The following is a 19,448-nucleotide window of genomic DNA, read 5'->3' as shown; positions in this document are numbered from 1 at the left end:
TCAGCTCTGTGTGGCAATCATTTCGTAATTGTCTCAGAATATGTATATATGGTTGTTTGCATGTTTGTGTGAGGGTTTGCATGAAGTCTGTTCAGAGGTCTGTTCAGCTCTGTGTGGCAATCATTTCGTAATTGTCTCAGAATATATGTTTATATGGATGTTTGCGTGTTTGTTTGCTAACCTGCAGTCGAACGGCATGCTCGTGTTTCCTCTTCATATCGTTGATGTACCAGGCCACGCCTGTCATGGTGTAGATGGCTTCCTCCACTACCTCATAGCCCTCCTCTTGTGGGTCAAAGTGCTTGGCTATCTCCTGCAGAAGGAACACAATAGTTATTTAAACTAGTGCACTTCCCACAGACATGGCTTTTTAGTGAGAGTTGTTCTGTTTGTTCTAGTAAGAAGTAGAACCTACGGTGTCAATATATCTGAATAATTTCAAGCTGCTTTGGAGAGCACAAATTGGTTCCTTCAAAAATGCATCCTTTCTTCCTCCCATCCTCAAGAGTAATTACTGATCTGATCTGATCTGACATGGATGGATAGGGGAAATCTATGAAGTGGAAACCCATCTTTACACCTATCAATGTGTGTCAGATCAGTGATAACTTCAAGGGAGGGTAGGAAGGAAAGTATTTGAACCAGGATGCTATGGCAGGGCATTCCTTTGGTGGTTAGTTGGAGCACCTACCTGGAGCAACTACCTGGAGCAACTACCTGGAGCAACTGTGATACTTGATGAGCCTCTCAACAGGCTATATTCCAATAGTATTAGTGCTGATCTAAGACCTGTCCAAATAATTGTATTAATTGTGATCTAAAAAGGCTAAACTGATCCTAGATCAACACTCTTCTCTGAGACGCTTTGTGGACATTGGCCCTGATCTAGGATCAGGTCGCCCCCCTGTCCATATACATCTTATTCATCATGATCTAAAAAGGCAAAACTGATCCCATCTCTGTACCTGAAGCAATAGGTGGTACTTGAGGATCCTCTGTACAGGCTTGAGCAGGTAGGAGCCCAGGGGAAGGGAGCGTTTTAGTGAGGCCTGCCGCTCCCGGAACAACTTGGCCAAGGATTTGTTCCTCATGCAGTCTGTCAGAGCAGCCACAGAACTAGATGGAGAGAGGACCGGGTCAGTAGTACAGAAACAGAACTAGATGGAGAATGGACCGAGTCAGTACTACAGAAACAGAACTAGATGGAGAGAGGACCGGGTCAGTACTACAGAACTAGATGGAGAGAGGACCGGGTCAGTACTACAGAAACAGAACTAGATGGAGAGAGGACCGGGTCAGTACTACAGCAACAGAACTAGATGGAGAGAGGACCGGGTCAGTACTACAGAATGAGAGTCTAGATGAAAGTATTGGACAATGATTGAATAATTGCACACAACACTTAGTTATATGAACGGATGAAACTGGTGCACATCTCCACACTTATCTCTACAATTCAAAATTTGTGTCATATGTTCCCCCAATTACCCATTTCAATATGATCATATTCATCATTTTTGTTTCTCACCCATTTAATTTGAGAAAATGGACTACAATTTGTACATTTCTCTGGAGTGGGTTGAAAACACAACTAATAGGTGTGTAGGATGCACAGGAGGTTGGTGGCACCTTAATAGGGGAGGACGGGCTCGTGGGGATGACTGGAGCAGAATGGTATCAATCACATGCTTTCCAGGGGATTGATGTCATTCCATTTGCTCTGTTCCGGCAGTAATGAGCCGGTCAACCCAATTTCTCCGTAGAACTCCTTTTTTGTGTGTAACAGCACAGCAAACAGAGTATACTTTCTACCACTAGGTGTCAGTAGCAGACATCCCCCCATGGTTTTCTTCACATGCTCAGTCTGTTTCTGTGAACACTTGAGCCAGTAAAAGCTGCACATGCCAGGTACACTGGCCAGCTAAGAGAGTTCACTTACTTTGGGTAGTTGGTACAGTACTGTGTATAGATCTCAAAATACTCTCTCTGAAAGAAAAAAAATGATACGTTACATAGTCTCAATACTGTTCGAAAGGGAGTGTTTATCCACCAAAAATGATGATGAGTTATTGGTTTCGAGCACTGGACGAAACTCTTCAGCAGGGCAGAGAATCATGCACAGCATAATAGGATTGGAATTGCACTAACCTTCATGACGAAGCACCTAGCGATGGCAACAGGGTCGTTGTCACACATATCTAAGGACTGCAACAGTTCACTGCAACAGAGGTCAGAGATCAAAGATGAGGCCTGGTTACATCAAATGGCAAATTATACAGGTATGACTTTTGCAAATATATTGCAGATATCGTAGTGATGTACATTTCAATCACACTCGTAACACACAAACCAAAGCAGCATTTACGTCAGGCTTTTGTCGACAACTCCCTGAAATGCTACATTTCATAATCGATACTAGAAAAAGAGATGTGGTTAAATATTGTTGTGTCCATCTGGTCTTCAGGCCCAAAGTTGTTTGATGCTTTGGAGCGTCGAGAGCCATGATCACAGGGAAATGGGCAGAGAGACAATCTTCCAGCGTTAGGAGTGACACAGCAAACCCAGACCGCACGCCACAGCACGCCATGCCCTACCACACGAGACACAGCAAACCCAGACCGCACGCCACATCACGCCATGCCCTACCACACGAGACACAGCAAACCCAGACCGCACGCCACATCACGCCATGCCCTGCCACATCACGCCATGCCCACACGAGACACAGCAAACCCAGACCGCACGCCACATCACGCCATGCCCTACCACACGAGAAACAGCAAACCCAGACCGCACGCCACATCACGCCATGCCCTACCACACGAGACACAGCAAACCCAGACCGCACGCCACATCACGCCATGCCCTACCACGAGACACAGCAAACCCAGACCGCACGCCACATCACGCCATGCCCTACCACACGACACAGCAAACCCAGACCGCACGCCACATCACGCCATGCCCTACCACACGAGACACAGCAAACCCAGACCGCACGCCACATCACGCCATGCCCTACCACACGAGACACAGCAAACCCAGACCGCACGCCACATCACGCCATGCCCTACCACACGAGACACAGCAAACCCAGACCGCACGCCACATCACGCCATGCCCTACCACACAAGACACAGCAAACCCAGACCGCACGCCATGCCCTACCACGAGACACAGCAAACGCCATGCCCTACCACAAGACAAAGCAAACCCAGACCACACGCCACATCACACCATGCCCTACCACACGCCATGCCCTACCACACGCCACATCACGCCATGCCTTACCACACGAGAGACACAGCAGACCCAGACCGCACACCATGCCCTACCACACGACACCACAGCACGCCATGCCATGCCCTACCACACGAGACACAGCAAACCCAGACCGCACGCCACATCACGCCATGCCCTACCACACGAGACACAGCAAACCCAGACCTCACGCCACATCACGCCATGCCCTACCACGAGACACAGCAAACCCAGACCGCACGCCACATCACGCCATGCCTTACCACACGAGACACAGCAAACCCAGACCGCACGCCACATCACGCCATGCCCTACCACACGAGACACAGCAAACCCAGACCACACGCCACATCACGCCATGCCCTACCACGAGACACAGCAAACCCAGACCGCACGCCACATCACGCCATGCCCTACCACACAAGACACAGCAAACCCAGCCACATCACCACACGCCACATCACGCCATGCCCTACCACACGAGAGACACAGCAAACCCAGACCGCACGCCACAGCACGCCATGCCCTACCACACGAGAGACACATCAAACCCAGACCTCACGCCATGCCTTACCACACGAGAGACACAGCAAACCAGACCACACGCCACATCACGCCATGCCCTACCACACGAGAGACACAGCAAACCCAGACCGCACGCCATGCCCTACCACACGAGAGACACAGCAAACCCAGACCGCACGCCACATCACGCCATGCCCTACCACACGAGACACAGCAAACCCAGACCACACGCCACATCACGCCATGCCCTACCACGAGACACAGCAAACCCAGACCGCACGCCACATCACGCCATGCCCTACCACACGAGACACAGCAAACCCAGACCACACGCCACATCACGCCATGCCCTAGCACACGAGAGACACAGCAATCCAAAGACCGCACGCCACATCACGCCATGCCCTACCACACGAGAGACACAGCAAACCCAGACCGCACGCCACAGCACGCCATGCCCTACCACACGAGAGACACATCAAACCCAGACCTCACGCCATGCCTTACCACACGAGAGACACAGCAAACCAGACCGCACGCCACATCACGCCATGCCCTACCACACGAGAGACACAGCAAACCCAGACCGCACGCCATGCCCTACCACACGAGAGACACAGCAAACCCAGACCTCACGCCACAGCCCTACCACACGAGAGACAAATCAAACCCAGACAGCACGCCACGCCAAGCCCTACCACACGAGAGACACAGCAAACCCAGACAGCACGCCACAGCACGCCATGGCCCTACCACACGAGACACAGCAAACCCAGACCGCACGCCTTGCCCTACCACACGAGAGACACAGCAAACCCAGACAGCACGCCACGCCAAGCCCTACCACACGAGAGACACCGCAAACCCAGACCTCACGCCATGCCTTACCACACGAGAGACACAGCAAACCAGACCGCACGCCATGCCCTACCACACGAGAGACACCGCAAACCCAGACCTCACGCCATGCCTTACCACACGAGAGACACAGCAAACCAGACCGCACGCCATGCCCTACCACACGAGAGACACCGCAAACCCAGACCGCACGCCATGCCCTACCACACGAGAGACACAGCAAACCCAGACTGCACACCACACCACAGCATGCCATGCCCTCAGTGCTAGCATGCACTTTGTCAGCCACTTCAGATGGGCAAACCAAAACTTACCATCCACAGCCACTGGAGTAAAAACAGCCCCCCGATAAGACTAAACAATCAAAGGACAGATGTGTCAGTTTGGTAAACAGCTTCAGAGGCCTCTGTCTTCAACGTCTTTGGTCTCACAGAGTTTAGCCATATAACAGCCGGGAACACATGAGTTATTTAGGACAGGGTTTTAATTACAGTGCAGACTGGTAGAGGCAGTATAAGGAAAAGGAAAGACTAATAAAAGGTCAAGAGAGAGCGAGAGAGAAGCATGGCTGAAGAGCGAGAGAGAAGCGTGGCTGAAGAGCGAGAGAGAAGCGTGGCTGAAGAGCGAGAGAGAAGCGTGGCTGAAGAGCGAGAGAGAAGCGTGGCTGAAGAGCGAGAGAGAAGCGTGGCTGAAGAGCGAGAGAGAAGCGTGGCTGAAGAGCGAGAGAGAAGCGTGGCTGAAGAGCGAGAGAGAAGCGTGGCTGAAGAGCGAGAGAGAAGCGTGGCTGAAGAGCGAGAGAGAAGCGTGGCTGAAGAGCGAGAGAGAAGCGTGGCTGAAGAGCGAGAGGGAGAGAGAAGCATGATCTCCCTTTAAAATGGGAAGCATGAAGCAGGATCTCCCTTTAAAATGGGAAGCATGAACCAGGATCTCCCTTTAAAATGGGAAGCATGAACCATGATCTCCCTTTAAAATGGGAAGCAGGATCTCCCTTTAAAATGGGAAGCATGAACCATGATCTCCCTTTAAAATGGGAAGCATGAACCATGATCTCCCTTTAAAATGGGAAGCATGAACCATGATCTCCCTTTAAAATGGGAAGCATGAACCATGATCTCCCTTTAAAATGGGAAGCATGAACCATGATCTCCCTTTAAAATGGGAAGCATGAACCATGATCTCCCTTTAAAATGGGAAGCATGAACCATGATCTCCCTTTAAAATGGGATGCATGAACCATGATCTCCCTTTAAAATGGGAAGCATGAACCATGATCTCCCTTTAAAATGGGAAGCATGAACCATGATCTCCCTTTAAAATGGGAAGCATGAACCATGATCTCCCTTTAAAATGGGACGCATGAACCATGATCTCCCTTTAAAATGGGATGCATGAACCTTAAATGTTACAGGGACAATTTGGGTAAAAGATGAAGATAAATTCCTGATGAGCACCAGTTACTCTCTGAAGTACAGCTATTGGGCATCGATGGTGAAGAAGCAGACGGGTAAAGAGCTTCAGGCCAATCACAGGTTAGGTTGACAACACCTCAGAACAGAACAGCTCATATCTCTTTTCTCCCTGAGGGGGAAAACACACCATCAGCACATAATTGAACAAACCAACCGTTATGGGGTTAAATAAGAGTCACCCAGTAACCACGCCAACAGGACAAATGGCTTTTCTATCTCTAACCAGGAGTTAGAAAAACACAGGAATCAAATGAGTTACTTTGTTCCAGACAGGATGCCCTTTGGTTGTAGGGTGAGATCCACAAAATAGCATGACACTTCACGTCATCAACCATCCCTTGACTGTCATTTGGGAGAAGATGTGTAGGTATACTTCTATAACATAACCGTAGGGCCGGGACGATACCAGTATCGCAATACTCATTAGCATTAAGGCAAGGAAACAAAACATGAAGCGGATTTAACTTCTTTAGGAAAACAGCCCTAATGTTGGAAACAAACATCATTATGTCGTCATCCAGAGTCACATGTGTTTACTTTCCAAGCTACAGCATAACACAATATTTTACATACAGCGGGTTTTTAAAGGAGTTCGGTCTGCTTCGTTTACATTTTTACCCCGGAAAAAACATGACGATACTGCTATCGTCACAACCCTACATAACTCTAGCAGGCACAACTTTACACATTCAAACAGTCATTTGCACAGCCACAGGCGTCTACAATCAAGCACCACTGCGGAGTGCCTTTTCGAAGATTGTCTATATAGACTGAGTATATAGACAGTGTATATAGACAGATCAGGATGGTGGTACGAGGCTAGTGAGCACCAATATTCCATGTGCCTCTCAATCCCTTTTCACACAAATTCCAGACACACTTTATTTCAGGTGCTTTCTTATGAGCCAACCACTCTACAAAATAATAATTAGGTAGGAAGTGCCACTGTGCAATGAAATTAATAGAGTTTATCATCTATACCAGTCTGCCTAAAACGGAACAAATATTCATCCATCTTGATTTGCTGGCTCGTTGCAATACTTATATACAGTACACTACCAAAGTTGTTAGAGGATGTACTCTACTGTGTACAAAGGCCTCTGAACAGTGAGCCTGACTAAAGTGCTACTGAATGATCCTACTTCTTCTCAATAGGCAGGGCTAGAAAATGCTTATTTTGGTCCTACACCTCATTGAAATACTCCAGCGTGGGTTTTGTGTTCCAGTGACCCTGGGGCGAGCATGGATGACTTTCGTTAGAGGACATTGGGGGAAAAACCATGTCGTTTGGCCAATGAATATAAAGCACAAGGCCATTTTCATTGTGCTTACTTAAATGACAGACGTCATATGTGCTACTGCAGTAGTAGGGGAAAGGGGAGGCTATGACTTCAGGGAGTATTGCATGTCATCGTAAATCAAAGTTAAAAAGGACAGGACCCACCACTAACAAACATTGTTGAGGATGCTGGAGCATAGATGGGACTCTCTAATCTCAGGCACTGTAGGATAGCATTGGGTAGTGAGGTGGGTGGCCTGGACACGACCCACCACTAACAAACAGTAGGAGTGTGGTGACGTTACTGGTCATGAGGCCAGCTATCTTTAGCACACAGCTTTTGGTGTTCAGATGCTTCAGTGAATAAGAGGACGAGAGAGTAGCTATTTGTATGTGTGTGTGCCCACAGACATTGTTTTGGGAGGCAGTGTGGTTAAATTATTTATTTTTCCTAAACACAGGACTTGGCCCCTGTTCACTTGCAACCCAAATCTCTCTCTCTGATAGGCCTCTGTGGGTCTCTGGCTCTAGATCTGACACACTAATACAATTGGGCCTTTCAGAGCACAAAGGACCACTGTCAACACAGGCGGGCCTTCTGTAAACTGCTCCCCGGCACCATGAACCAACTGTGGTGTACAAAACCATTGATGACAAATGATGAGAGTGGTAGCCTGACACAAAAGTGTAACCGAGTAAATATGCTGTTTCATTGTCTACTGGAGCGAGACGTGCAAACAACGTGTGTCTGTTGCAGGCATGCGTGTGTTAACGTGTGTCTGTTGCAGGCATGCGTGTGTTAACGTGTGTCTGTTGCAGGCATGCGTGTTTTAACGTGTGTCTGTTGCAGGCATGCGTGTTTTAACGTGTGTCTGTTGCAGGCATGCGTGTGTTAACGTGTGTCTGTTGCAGGCATGCGTGTGTTAACGTGTGTCTGTTGCAGGCATGCGTGTGTTAACGTGTGTCTGTTGCAGGCATGCGTGTGTTAACGTGTGTCTGTTGCAGGCATGCGTGTGTTAACGTGTGTCTGTTGCAGGCATGCGTGTTTTAACGTGTGTCTGTTGCAGGCATGTGTGTTTTAACGTGTGTCTGTTGCAGGCATGTGTGTTTTAACATGTGTCTGTTGCAGGCATGTGTGTTAACGTGTGTCTGATGCAGGCATGCGTGTGTTAACGTGTGCTCTAAATGCCAACATCTAATCCATCATTGTAAATGTGGTCTTCCAAGCTCAGCAATCAACATTTTCATGAGAGCAATTTCACCCATCAAGTCAGGCACATCAATTCTGAAATTCTCCCCTTGTAAATATTTAATGAACGTGACTGACTCTGAGAATCCTTACTTGTGTTGTGTTAAGGACACAATAGTTTCATCAATAGTTCAATAGAATTGCCTTGACAATGTAAACAGTGTTAATCCGTGTGTAACTTGGGTACTGGGGAAAACAGTCACTCACTCATTCTTTCATTCATTCAGTCATTCACTCCTTCATACAGTAATTCATTACATCCTCACAAGGATAAGAGAAATGAGTTAGTCAGCGGCTCACCTGTTGAACTCGTAAATGTCCTCGATGTTTCCAAACAGGGCACACACCTGTTCTGGTCTAATGGGTAGGTCTGCCTGGTCGATGATGTGGGCCAGGTAGTCCTGCAAGGCAGATAGTTTCACCTCAGTCACAATTCACCGGACTACATCATGACGCAAAAGTCTCAAACGAAGAAAAAAAAGTGGATTCATTTACTTTTATGCCTACATTTTAGTATGGACGTTCCACTTTTCATCACTGAGCATTTTAGGTCCACACACTATCTACTAAATAAAGTCTAACTAGCTCCTTGTTCATGAAACACGCTCACACCTAGTCTTAAACCCAGGTACGCTACATTTTCCCCCCGTATTTTCAAAGAGCTATGGACACCTATCAAATCATAACGCTTTCTTTTAAAGTCCAATCACCACAGGGATTTGGTATAAATGACTTGGTAAGAACGGGTACTTCGGAGCCACATATAGATAGTACCTCAAGCATATGGGGCGGCAGTGGTTAGAGCGTTGGTCTAGTAACCTAAAGGTTGCAAGTTCGAATCCCTGAGCTGACAAGGTACAAATCTGTCGTTCTGCCCCTGAACAAGGCAGTTAACCCCACTGTTCCTAGGCCGTCATTGAAAATAAGAATGTGCTCTTAATTAATTGACTTGCCTAGTTAAATAAAATACATGATTTTGTTTTGTACTTTTGTCACACTTTTCATCACGTATCTCTGTGGTGTTTGCATTCTGTTTCTATGAGAAACAAAAGGATGGGAATGTATCAGGGACATCTCACTGTCTTTGACATGTATATGCAGTCTGATATAACTGTAACAAGAAATGAGGGAGGACAGAAATACAGGAAAACTGGATTGCAGAAAGAGACAGTGTAGGAGTATGGCTAACTGTGGAATGTTTCTCTTCACCTTTATTTAACCAGGTAGGCAAGTTGAGAACAAGTTCTCATTTACAACTGCGACCTGGCCAAGATGAGGCAAAGCAGTTCCACGCATACAACAACAACAGAGTTACACATGGAGTAAAACAAACATACAGTCAATAATACAGTAGAAAAATAAGTCTATGTACAATGTGAGGTGAGATAAGGGAGGTAAAGGCAAAAAAAGGCCATGGTGGCGAAGTAAATACAATATAGCAAGTAAAACACTGGAATGGTAGATTTGCAATGGGAGAATGTGCAAAGTAGAAATAAAAATAATGGGGTGCAAAGGAGCAAAATAAATAAATACAGTAGGGGAAGAGGTAGCTGTTTGGGGTAAATTATAGATGGGCTATGTACAGGTGCAGTAATCTGTGAGCTGTTCTGACAGCTGGTGCTTAAAGCTAGTGAGGGAGATAAGTGTTTCCAGTTTCAGAGATTTTTGTAGTTCGTTCCAGTCATTGGCAGCAGAGAACTGGAAGGAGAGGCGGCCAAAGAAATAATTGGTTTTGGGGGTGACCAGAGAGATATACCTGCTGGAGCGCATGCTACAGGTGGGTGATGCTATGGTGACCAGCGAGCTGAGATAAGGGGGTACTTTACCTAGCAGGGTCTTGTAGATGACCTGGAGCCAGTGGGTTTGGCGACGAGTATGAAGCGAGGGCCAGCCAACGAGTGTACAGGTAGCAGTGGTGGGTAGTATATGGGGCTTTGGTGACAAAACGGATGGCATTGTGATAGACTGCATCCAATTTGTTGAGTAGGGTATTGGAGGCTATTTTGTAAATTACATCGCCGAAGTCGATGATTGGTAGGATGGTCAGTTTTACAAGGGTGTTTGGCAACATGAGTGAAGGATGCTTTGTTGCGAAATAGGAAGCCAATTCTAAATTTAACTTTGGATTGGAGATGTTTGATGTGAGTCTGGAAGGAGAATTTACAGTCTAACCAGACACGTAGGTATTTGTAGTTGTACACATATTCTAAGTCAGAGCCGTCCAGAGTAGTGATGTTGGACGTGTGTGTCACTAAGCATGACATCATAGACATAGGCATGACATCACAATGCAGGAAAGGGTATAAAAGCCCAAATCCACCAGTACTGATTCAGTTGAGTGACAGAGGGCCGTTGGTACATAGAATTAGGATACTTAAGAGCAATACAATCTGATCTCTATGCGTTGGTAAGTACTTTCATCTGACTTCAGTAATACCTTAACGCTGTGTCCCAAATGGCACCCTCTCTCCTAAATAGTGCACTACCTTTTATCCGGGACAGCCCACAGGGCTCTGGTCAAAGGTATACTATACACTATACAGTCTGGTAGTGCACAACCATAGTCTGTTTTATATGAGGATTTTTATTCGCTCTTTATTGCAAATATTCAGATAACTGCCTATAATTTTCACCAGTGACTAAAATAAGGTAGCTAGTGATTTAAAAACTACAACAAAAAAAAATATATATATATATTCTATACTGGTCATTGGGAAATACCAGGATAAAGTAAACTAGCATTCACGCAACCTATGAAAGCACATTTAATATAACCAGAACTAAAAGTGGTGCGCTTGCCTCAGCTGTATATGTGTATACAGTACAGCAGGCAAATGTTTGTCTCTGATTAGGCCTAAAAGGTGGCACTGGATACAAATCCTATTAAATTGTTTTCTATGTAATTCCATGGGGCAGTATACAGGACTCTATTGTGATGCTCAGCTGGTCAGCGTAGGCATGACATTAGAATGACATCACAATGCGTTGTCATGAGGTCAAACACAAAATCCCAAATCCATTACTGATTCAGTCACAGACAGTTAGCTGGAGTGACTGGATGGTGGTGAGTAGACATGTCTTCAATGTCTTACTAAAACTCCACTACTGGATAAATAGGAAACAGAGAGCATTGTGGTTACCTTACATGTTTTAACAATTCAACTACTTGTAAAGAAAGAGTTGGTTTATGGGAACAATGGCTAGTGTAAAGAAACTGTCTCTCAAAGCAAAGGATTCATATGAGGAATGAACCAATCAGAATATGTGGGTGTGGTCACAGATGTCAAAGTTTAGGTTAGTGGTGGGGCTCGTTATTCGTACATGCATACTGTAGAACTGCTCATAGGCTCTTGGTGATGATTGTGTTCTTTGCATCCTCTCTCTATGGAATAAGATACATGGGATGTGTCTTGTGTGAATGGTGTATTTAGCCTATATGTTCTGGGAGTGTTGTATTTACAGTACTAGTCGAAAGTCTGGACACACAAGCTTTTTTCTTTATTTTTACTATTTTCTTGTTAGCTGCTTTTCCTTCACTCATTCCAAACCATCCACCTTGGGTTGAGGTCGGGTGATTGTAGAGGCCAGGTAATCTACCATTATTCTACAATGTAGAAAATAACAGAAATAAAGGAAAACCCTTGAGTAAGCATGTCCAAACTTTTGACTGGCACTGTATATGTTCTGTTACTCCTGCTAGAAGAATGGCAAATGAATCGAGCAGTCCTGACCTAAGGGTCAAAGGTCAGAGAGGACTCACGGATAAAAGAGAGGATGGGTCAAAGAGAGCAGAGAGCACCAAGGAGAGGTGCAATATCGTACTCCATAAAGAAATGGAGAGCAGGTGGGAGGAGAGAGAGACGGAGAATCAGCGTCTGAAAGATAAGCTCCGCCGGATGGAGGAGGAAGAAGCAGAGCAGGCTCAGGAGGCCGCGCAAAGCCTTCTAGAGAGGTGCAAAAATACGGTCAAGAAAGAGAGAGAGAAAAGGACTCAGCTGGTTGAGAGGGCCAGGACCATGATCCAGGAGGAGACCAACAGAAGAACAGAGTTGGAGGAAGAGCTAGGAAAGATGAAAGAAGGACAGCTGGAGAAACTCCAACAAATCAAAAGGAAGATAGAGATGCACCTTAGAAAGAATATGGAAGAGGAGTTTGAAGGACGACTACAGGAAGCTATTCAAGAGATTGAGAGGAAGAAAAATGCTGAAATTGAGTGGTTCAAGGAGGAGCAAAACCTGAAAGACTATGATCTCCAGCTGAGACAGACGAGGATCATGAAAGCTGGAAGAGAGCATCAACAACAGGTGGAGGGTGATCAGGCTGCGACGGAGTCCCGGGGACTCATCGTGTGCAAGCCCAGGCCCCAGGCTGACCTCACACCACAGTCCTGGCTCCAGACCCAGACTGACCAAGCTACGGAGCCCAACCAGGATTTAGAGCCTGAGATGGCTGCCGAGGCTCAATGTATAGTGATGGACATTGAGCTTGATGACAACGAATGGATCGATGTTGCCTACAAGGGGAGGATCGTCCATTCGTTGGAGATTGAAGATGCCAAGCAGAGGCTCCTCAAGGAGGCAGAGGAAGCCAGGCAGAGGCTCCTCACGCAGGCCGAGGAAGCTGAGCAGAAGGCTCAGGCCGAGGAAGCTGAGCAGAAGGCTCAGGCCGAGGAAGCTGAACAGAAGGCTCAGGCCGAGGAAGCTGAGCAGAAGGCTCAGGCCGAGGCCTTTGAGATCGAACGTCAGAAGATCATTGCGGAACTGAAGAAAAATCACAAACAGTTCCTGGTGGATGAAGATGAAGAAGAGGAGGACCCAGAGGGCTCAGATTGCTCAAGCCTCCAGACCGAGACCAGTGACAAAGAGGACAAGGACTTCCAAGATGAGGCAGAAAAAAAAGTATTCATCAAAAACAGCAAGTGCAGAAGGGCGGTGTACTGGCTGAACAAAATAGTAAGACAAAACCACGAGACAAAGATCAAGAAGACCTTCGTAAATGAGGAAAAGAAAGGGGACCAGTTGGTCAAAGGCAATTTAGACCGAGGCATGACCTGTGCTATGTTTGAGCAGAAAAAAAGGGCCACGCTGCTGATGGCAATGGAAGAACAAAAGAAGGTAGAGGAGGAATGGTTGAGGAGCCAAAGGGAAAAGTCCCAGAAGAAGCAGGCCAAGAGGCAACAGAAGATGGAGAAGTCCAACACCCAACCCTATCCAAAACAGGTACGATTCTCAGGGTTCGACCTCCTGTTGAATACGTGTGCGTAATTTGAGAATTTCACATATTATTACAAAGTAGATCCTCTTGATGGGTGCAAATGAACTGCCAGAATCAGACAACATGAAGGTAAATGTAGCACTGAAACTTCGGAGGTAGTGAAATGGGTTAAGGTTTATTTAAAACCAATGTAAAATAGTTTTTTTGTGCATTAGGGAACCTCAAAACAGTTATGGGTTTTCTAGCTCAGAATTAGTCCCCGAAGTTAGCACTAATGACATTAATATCCTGAAAGAGCTAATAATACAGAGAGTAAAGTTCCATTCTGATTAAACTAATGTCCCTTTTCTCTTCTCCTCTATTGGGGGTGAAAGTCTGCCAGACAGAACCTTTCCCCTAACTGCAGATGCCAGATCACTTCTCCCCTCCCGCCCCTCCTTCAAGCCAATCTTTTTTCTGTCCCTCCTCCTTTTTCACGTCACTGAACATTTGAACAGCCCGAGTGAGCGCCACACACACACACACACACACACACACACTAATTTCTTTACTTTTTCTACTTTGACTAATAAAGTCTATTTACCAAAATACATTTTTTGATTCAATGCCTCTATTTTTATTTTTTAACATCTGCCCTGATTGTCTCTATATTATTTTGGGTTGTATCTAACCAATACATGTCAAAGTTCAAACATAAATAACAAATTATTCTGAGAAACTCCGTGTGACACTGATAACACGCCATTTAAGTATGTTTTGAAAATTCATACTGTAGTTACTGTACCATTCTCTGGATGATTGACAGGACCTCCTGCTATGTTATGCTCAGGACCTCCTGCTATGTTATGCTCAGGACCTCCTGCTATGTTATGCTCAGGACCTCCTGCTATGTTATGCTCAGGACCTCCTGCTATGTTATGCTCAGGACCTCCTGCTATGTTATGCTCAGGACCTCCTGCTATGTTATGGTCAGGACCTCCTGCTATGTTATGGTCAGGACCTCCTGCTATGTTATGGTCAGGACCTCCTGCTATGTTGTCAGGCTTTTACATTCGTCCGTAGACTGAAATCTGTATATACAAAATGGAGCAAATAGACCCTTTTGCTAAAATTATTTTAGGGTCTGTGTTGATCTCATCACTGTAAACCCTCAACGATTATTTTGACATCAAAACTTGGTCATGAGACAATATAACATATGCAAGGGACAGCATAAGTGTGTGTGTTTGTGTATTGATATGCCACTTTGTGCTAAAATAAATACCTGGGGACCCTCCAGCTTCCAGTTGCAGCACTTCCATAGTCATTCAGGTTGGGTGGAGTTGTGTGTGTGTGTGTGTGTGTGTGTGTGTGTGTGACAGTTCATCTATCCACTAGAGGGCGTGAGTGCCATCCACTAGAGGGCGTGAGTGAACAGCATGGTGAAATCTGACATGTCTCGTTTTTTGTCTAGCAGTTCAAAACGCGCCGAACAAAAGACAGTAATCATCATGCAGGTTGACCAAAATAACGTTGTTAGCGCCCACGTAACAGTCAGCTTCCAATTTGGCGCAAGCGAACGCAAAAGGTGTCCGCTTTACTCGGTGTAAGCAAGCGTCAGAGGGGCTTTGTACTAGATCTGTGATGTTTTGGTTAACATGCAGCATTTTGTTACTCCTCCGGGGAACGGGATGCAGTCCAACCATCTGCAGACATTATAGCACACTCAACGAGGATAAATAACAGATAGGAACTACGTGTGGGCTATGTGCTTTAACCGAAGTGGTCAACTCAGGTCAAAGGGATCATACGAGGTGAACAGAGAACACCAGCGAGAAGAGAGATGCTTCAACCACGCCGCACATCATGACGGTTGTCTAAACATTAGAGTTTCGTTGTACCATAACCTAGGCTCAAAACAGGTTTTTGAAGCACACAACATGGTTCAGTCTGGTGAATTGAGGTTAGATAAAACTAAACAAAAGCTTATTGTTTACAAGCACACACACACAGGTCGGCGGGTGCATGTACATCCGTCTCGGTGTTCATCTTCGAATGCAAATCTTCATCGGAATAGTTCATTACACAATGACGTGTGCATATTTCCCCTTATCCAAAAACACACTTACCTAATCCTTAAATACACAAAACGTGTTATTCAACAGATGCACATGATCAAGTTTTATCTTATAGTATGTACTGTACCAATTTACTTACACAAACACACACACACAAAGGGCACACACACACAAAGGGCACACACACACAAAGGGCACACACACACAAAGGGCACACACACACACACACGCACACACACACAAAGGGCACACACACACACACGCACACATTCGGGCAGGTACGCACAAACAAGTGTAAACTAGGCTGCGGTGGAGGCATGTTAGATTCCAGTTGATCTGAAATGCAGTCAAGGTATAATCAGAAAAGCAGATCAGACCTCAGATGGAGGATTAGCTCAGAATGTTCAGCCATCTATTTACACTTTCATTTCTAAATCCAACACACACCACTCCACACCGTTAGTATCTAAAGAGCTACACACCCCCCCCACGAAATAAAGCAAGATACTAATATCAATATGTTTTAGTTCGATTTCCTTCTCGTTTGGTATGTGGAATTGGAGACAAATCGGAGGGGAGTTGCTGTGTGGGAGATAGAATGATGGTCAAAGATAAAAGGTTAAAAAATATATATTTAAAAAAAAAGTATAAATAAAACGGTGAAAAGTACATTTCAATGACACTAAGTGGCAGTGTTTTTACAGCTAAGGCCGGTTTGCCTGAGGCTGATGCCATGCAGGTGTTTGTACACATGCATATACACACACTCTAATTCAAATAAACACCTACAAGAACACACATATGCATGTAACAGTGCCAGACATGCACACAAACATATACAGTTGGCATTGCTGTTATGATTTAAGTTGTCCTTGATGTCTTTTGTTTGAAATTTATTTAAATGTTATTTTTAGCATTGTTGTTTTAAATGTTATTTTTAGCATTGTTGTTTGCTGTTTTCTTCTGTCTTTTTCTCATTAGTTCTGTCTCTTGGTTGCTGGTGCATTGGGGGGGTTCTTGGGGGTGGGTAATGGAATGAATTGTATTTTTATTTTCCGGGGGGGGGGGCTATGGGAGGGGTCTCGAATGGTTGAGGGACAGCTGTTGGGGAACTGTGGGGGGGGGGATCTTGGAGGGTTCGGGTTCACGTTTTTTGGCCTGGTGGTAGATCGGTCAACATGCCCCTGAGCAGGGCATTGACCCTGGATGCTTCTGTGTGACGCTCTGAATGGGAATCTGATGGATGACTGGTTTGATGTAGTTGTTGAGCAGCTTCACTGCAAGTATATTGTTTGTTTAGAATATTCAATAAAATAAATAAATAATGTATGTCTTCCATTTCCTAATAATTGCTCCCACAGTTGATTTCTTCAAACCAAGCTGCTTACCTATTGCAGATTCAGTCTTCCCAGCCTGGTGCAGGTCTACAATTTTGTTTCTGGTGTCCTTTGACAGCTCTTTGGTCTTAGCCATAGTGGAGTTTGGAGTGTGACTGTTTGAGGTTGTGGACAGGTGTCTTTTATACTGATAACAAGTTCAAACAGGTGCCATTAATACAGGTAACGAGTGAAGGACAGAGGAGCCTCAAAGAAGAAGTTACAGGTCTGTGAGAGCCATAAATCTTGCTTGTTTGTAGGTGACCAAATACTTATTTTCCACCATAATTAGCAAATAAATTCATTAAAAATCCTACAAAGTGATTTTCTGGATTTTTTTTCTCATTTTGTCTGTCATAGTTGACGTGTACCTATGATGAAAATTACAGGCCTCTCATCTTTTTAAGTGGGAGAACTTACACAATTGGTGGCTGACTAAATACCTTTTTGCCCCACACTTACATATATCACACACTGCTCAAAAAAATTAAGGGAACACTAAAATAACATGAAATATTCTTATTAAATACTTTTTTCTTTACATAGTTGAATGTGCTGACAAAATCACACAAAAATGATCAATGGAAATCAAATTTATCAACCCATGGAGGTCTGGATTTGGAGTCACACTCAAAATTAAAGTGGAAAACCACACTACAGGCTGATCCAACTTTGATGTAATGTCCTTAAAACAAGTCAAAATGAGGCTCAGTAGTGTGTGTGGCCTCCACGTGCCTATATGACCTCCCTACAACGCCTGGGCATGCTCCTGATGAGGTGGCGGATGGTCTCCTGGGGGATCTCCTCCCAGACCTGGACTAAAGCATCCGCCAACTTCTGGACAGTCTGTGGGGCGTTGGTGGATGGAGCGAGACATGATGTCCCAGATATGCTCAATTGGATTCAGGTCTGGGGAACGGGCGGGCCAGTCCATAGCATCAATGCCTTCCTCTTGCAGGAACTGCTGACACATTCCAGCCCAGGGCCAACCGCACCAGCATATGGTCTCACAAGGGGTCTGAGGATCTCATCTCGGTACCTAATGGCAGTCAGGCTACCTCTGGTGAGCACATGGAGGGCTGTGCGGCCCCCCAAAGAAATGCCACCCCACACCATGACCCCACCGCCAAACCGGTCATGCTGTAGGATGTTGCAGGCAGCAGAACGTTCTCCACGGCGTCTCCAGACTGTCACATGTGCTCAGTGTGAACCTGCTTTCATCTGTGAAAGGCACAGGGCGCCAGTGGCGTATTTGCCACTCTTGGTGTTCTCTGGGAAATGCCAAACGTCCTGCACGATGTTGGGCTGTAAGCACAACCCCCACCTGTGGACGTCGGGCCCTCATACCACCCTCATGGAGTCTGTTTCTGACTGTTTGAGCAGACACATGCACATTTGTGGCCTGCTGGAGGTCATTTTGCAGGGCTCTGGCAGTGCTCCTCCTTGCACAAAGGCGGAGGTAGCGGTCCTGCTGCTGGGTTGTTGCCCTCCTACGGCCTCCTCCACATCTCCTGATGTACTGGCCTGTCTCCTGGTAGCGCCTCCATGCTCTGGACACTACGCTGACAGACACAGCAAACCTTCTTGCCACAGCTCGCATTGATGTCCTGCACTACCTGAGCCACTTGTGTGGGTTGAGCTCCGTCTCATGCTACCACTAGAGTGAAAGCACCGCCAGCATTCAAAAGTGACCAAAACATCAGCCAGGAAGCATAGGAACTGAGAAGTGGTCTGTGGTATCACCTGCAGAACCACTCCTTTATTGGGGGTGTCTTGCTAATTGCCTATAATTTCCATCTGTTGTCTATTCCATTTGCACAACAGCATGTGAAATTTATTACACATTCGGGCAGGTACGCACAAACAAGTGTAAACTATGCTGTGGTGGAGGCATGTTAGATTCCAGTTGATCTGAAATGCAGTCAAGGTATAATCAGAAAAGCAGATCAGACCTCAGATGGAGGATTAGCTCAGAATGTTCAGCCATCTATTTACACTTTCATTTCTAAATCCAACACACACCACTCCACACTGTTAGTATCTAAACAGCTACACCCCCCCCACGAAATAAAGCAAGATACTAATATCAATATGTTTTAGTTCAATTTCCTGCTTGATCACGGGTTATCGTTTAGTGCCCCCCTTCTGTTCAATGCCTGC

General features: G+C 45.9%; 1 protein-coding gene across 2 annotated transcripts in view; it reads right to left on the bottom strand.

The window, feature by feature from the left end:
* Positions 1-19,448, bottom strand: part of LOC139414942 (pleckstrin homology and RhoGEF domain containing G3) — a 116,323-nt gene that overhangs the window by 23,525 nt on the left and 73,350 nt on the right. For both annotated transcript variants that reach the window (XM_071162591.1, XM_071162592.1), the window contains 5 exons: positions 8,942-9,042; positions 2,149-2,218; positions 1,940-1,986; positions 966-1,116; positions 182-313 (listed from right to left, as the gene is read on the bottom strand). In XM_071162591.1, the coding sequence (XP_071018692.1) occupies positions 182-313; positions 966-1,116; positions 1,940-1,986; positions 2,149-2,218; positions 8,942-9,042 (501 nt within the window). The remainder of the gene's footprint in view (positions 1-181; positions 314-965; positions 1,117-1,939; positions 1,987-2,148; positions 2,219-8,941; positions 9,043-19,448) is intronic.

This window comes from Oncorhynchus clarkii, chromosome 8 (assembly GCF_045791955.1).
Source record: "Oncorhynchus clarkii lewisi isolate Uvic-CL-2024 chromosome 8, UVic_Ocla_1.0, whole genome shotgun sequence".
Taxonomy (NCBI): domain Eukaryota; kingdom Metazoa; phylum Chordata; class Actinopteri; order Salmoniformes; family Salmonidae; genus Oncorhynchus; species Oncorhynchus clarkii.
The sequence above is the reverse complement of the archived record's forward strand: the minus strand, read 5'-3'. Positions and strand labels throughout refer to the sequence as shown.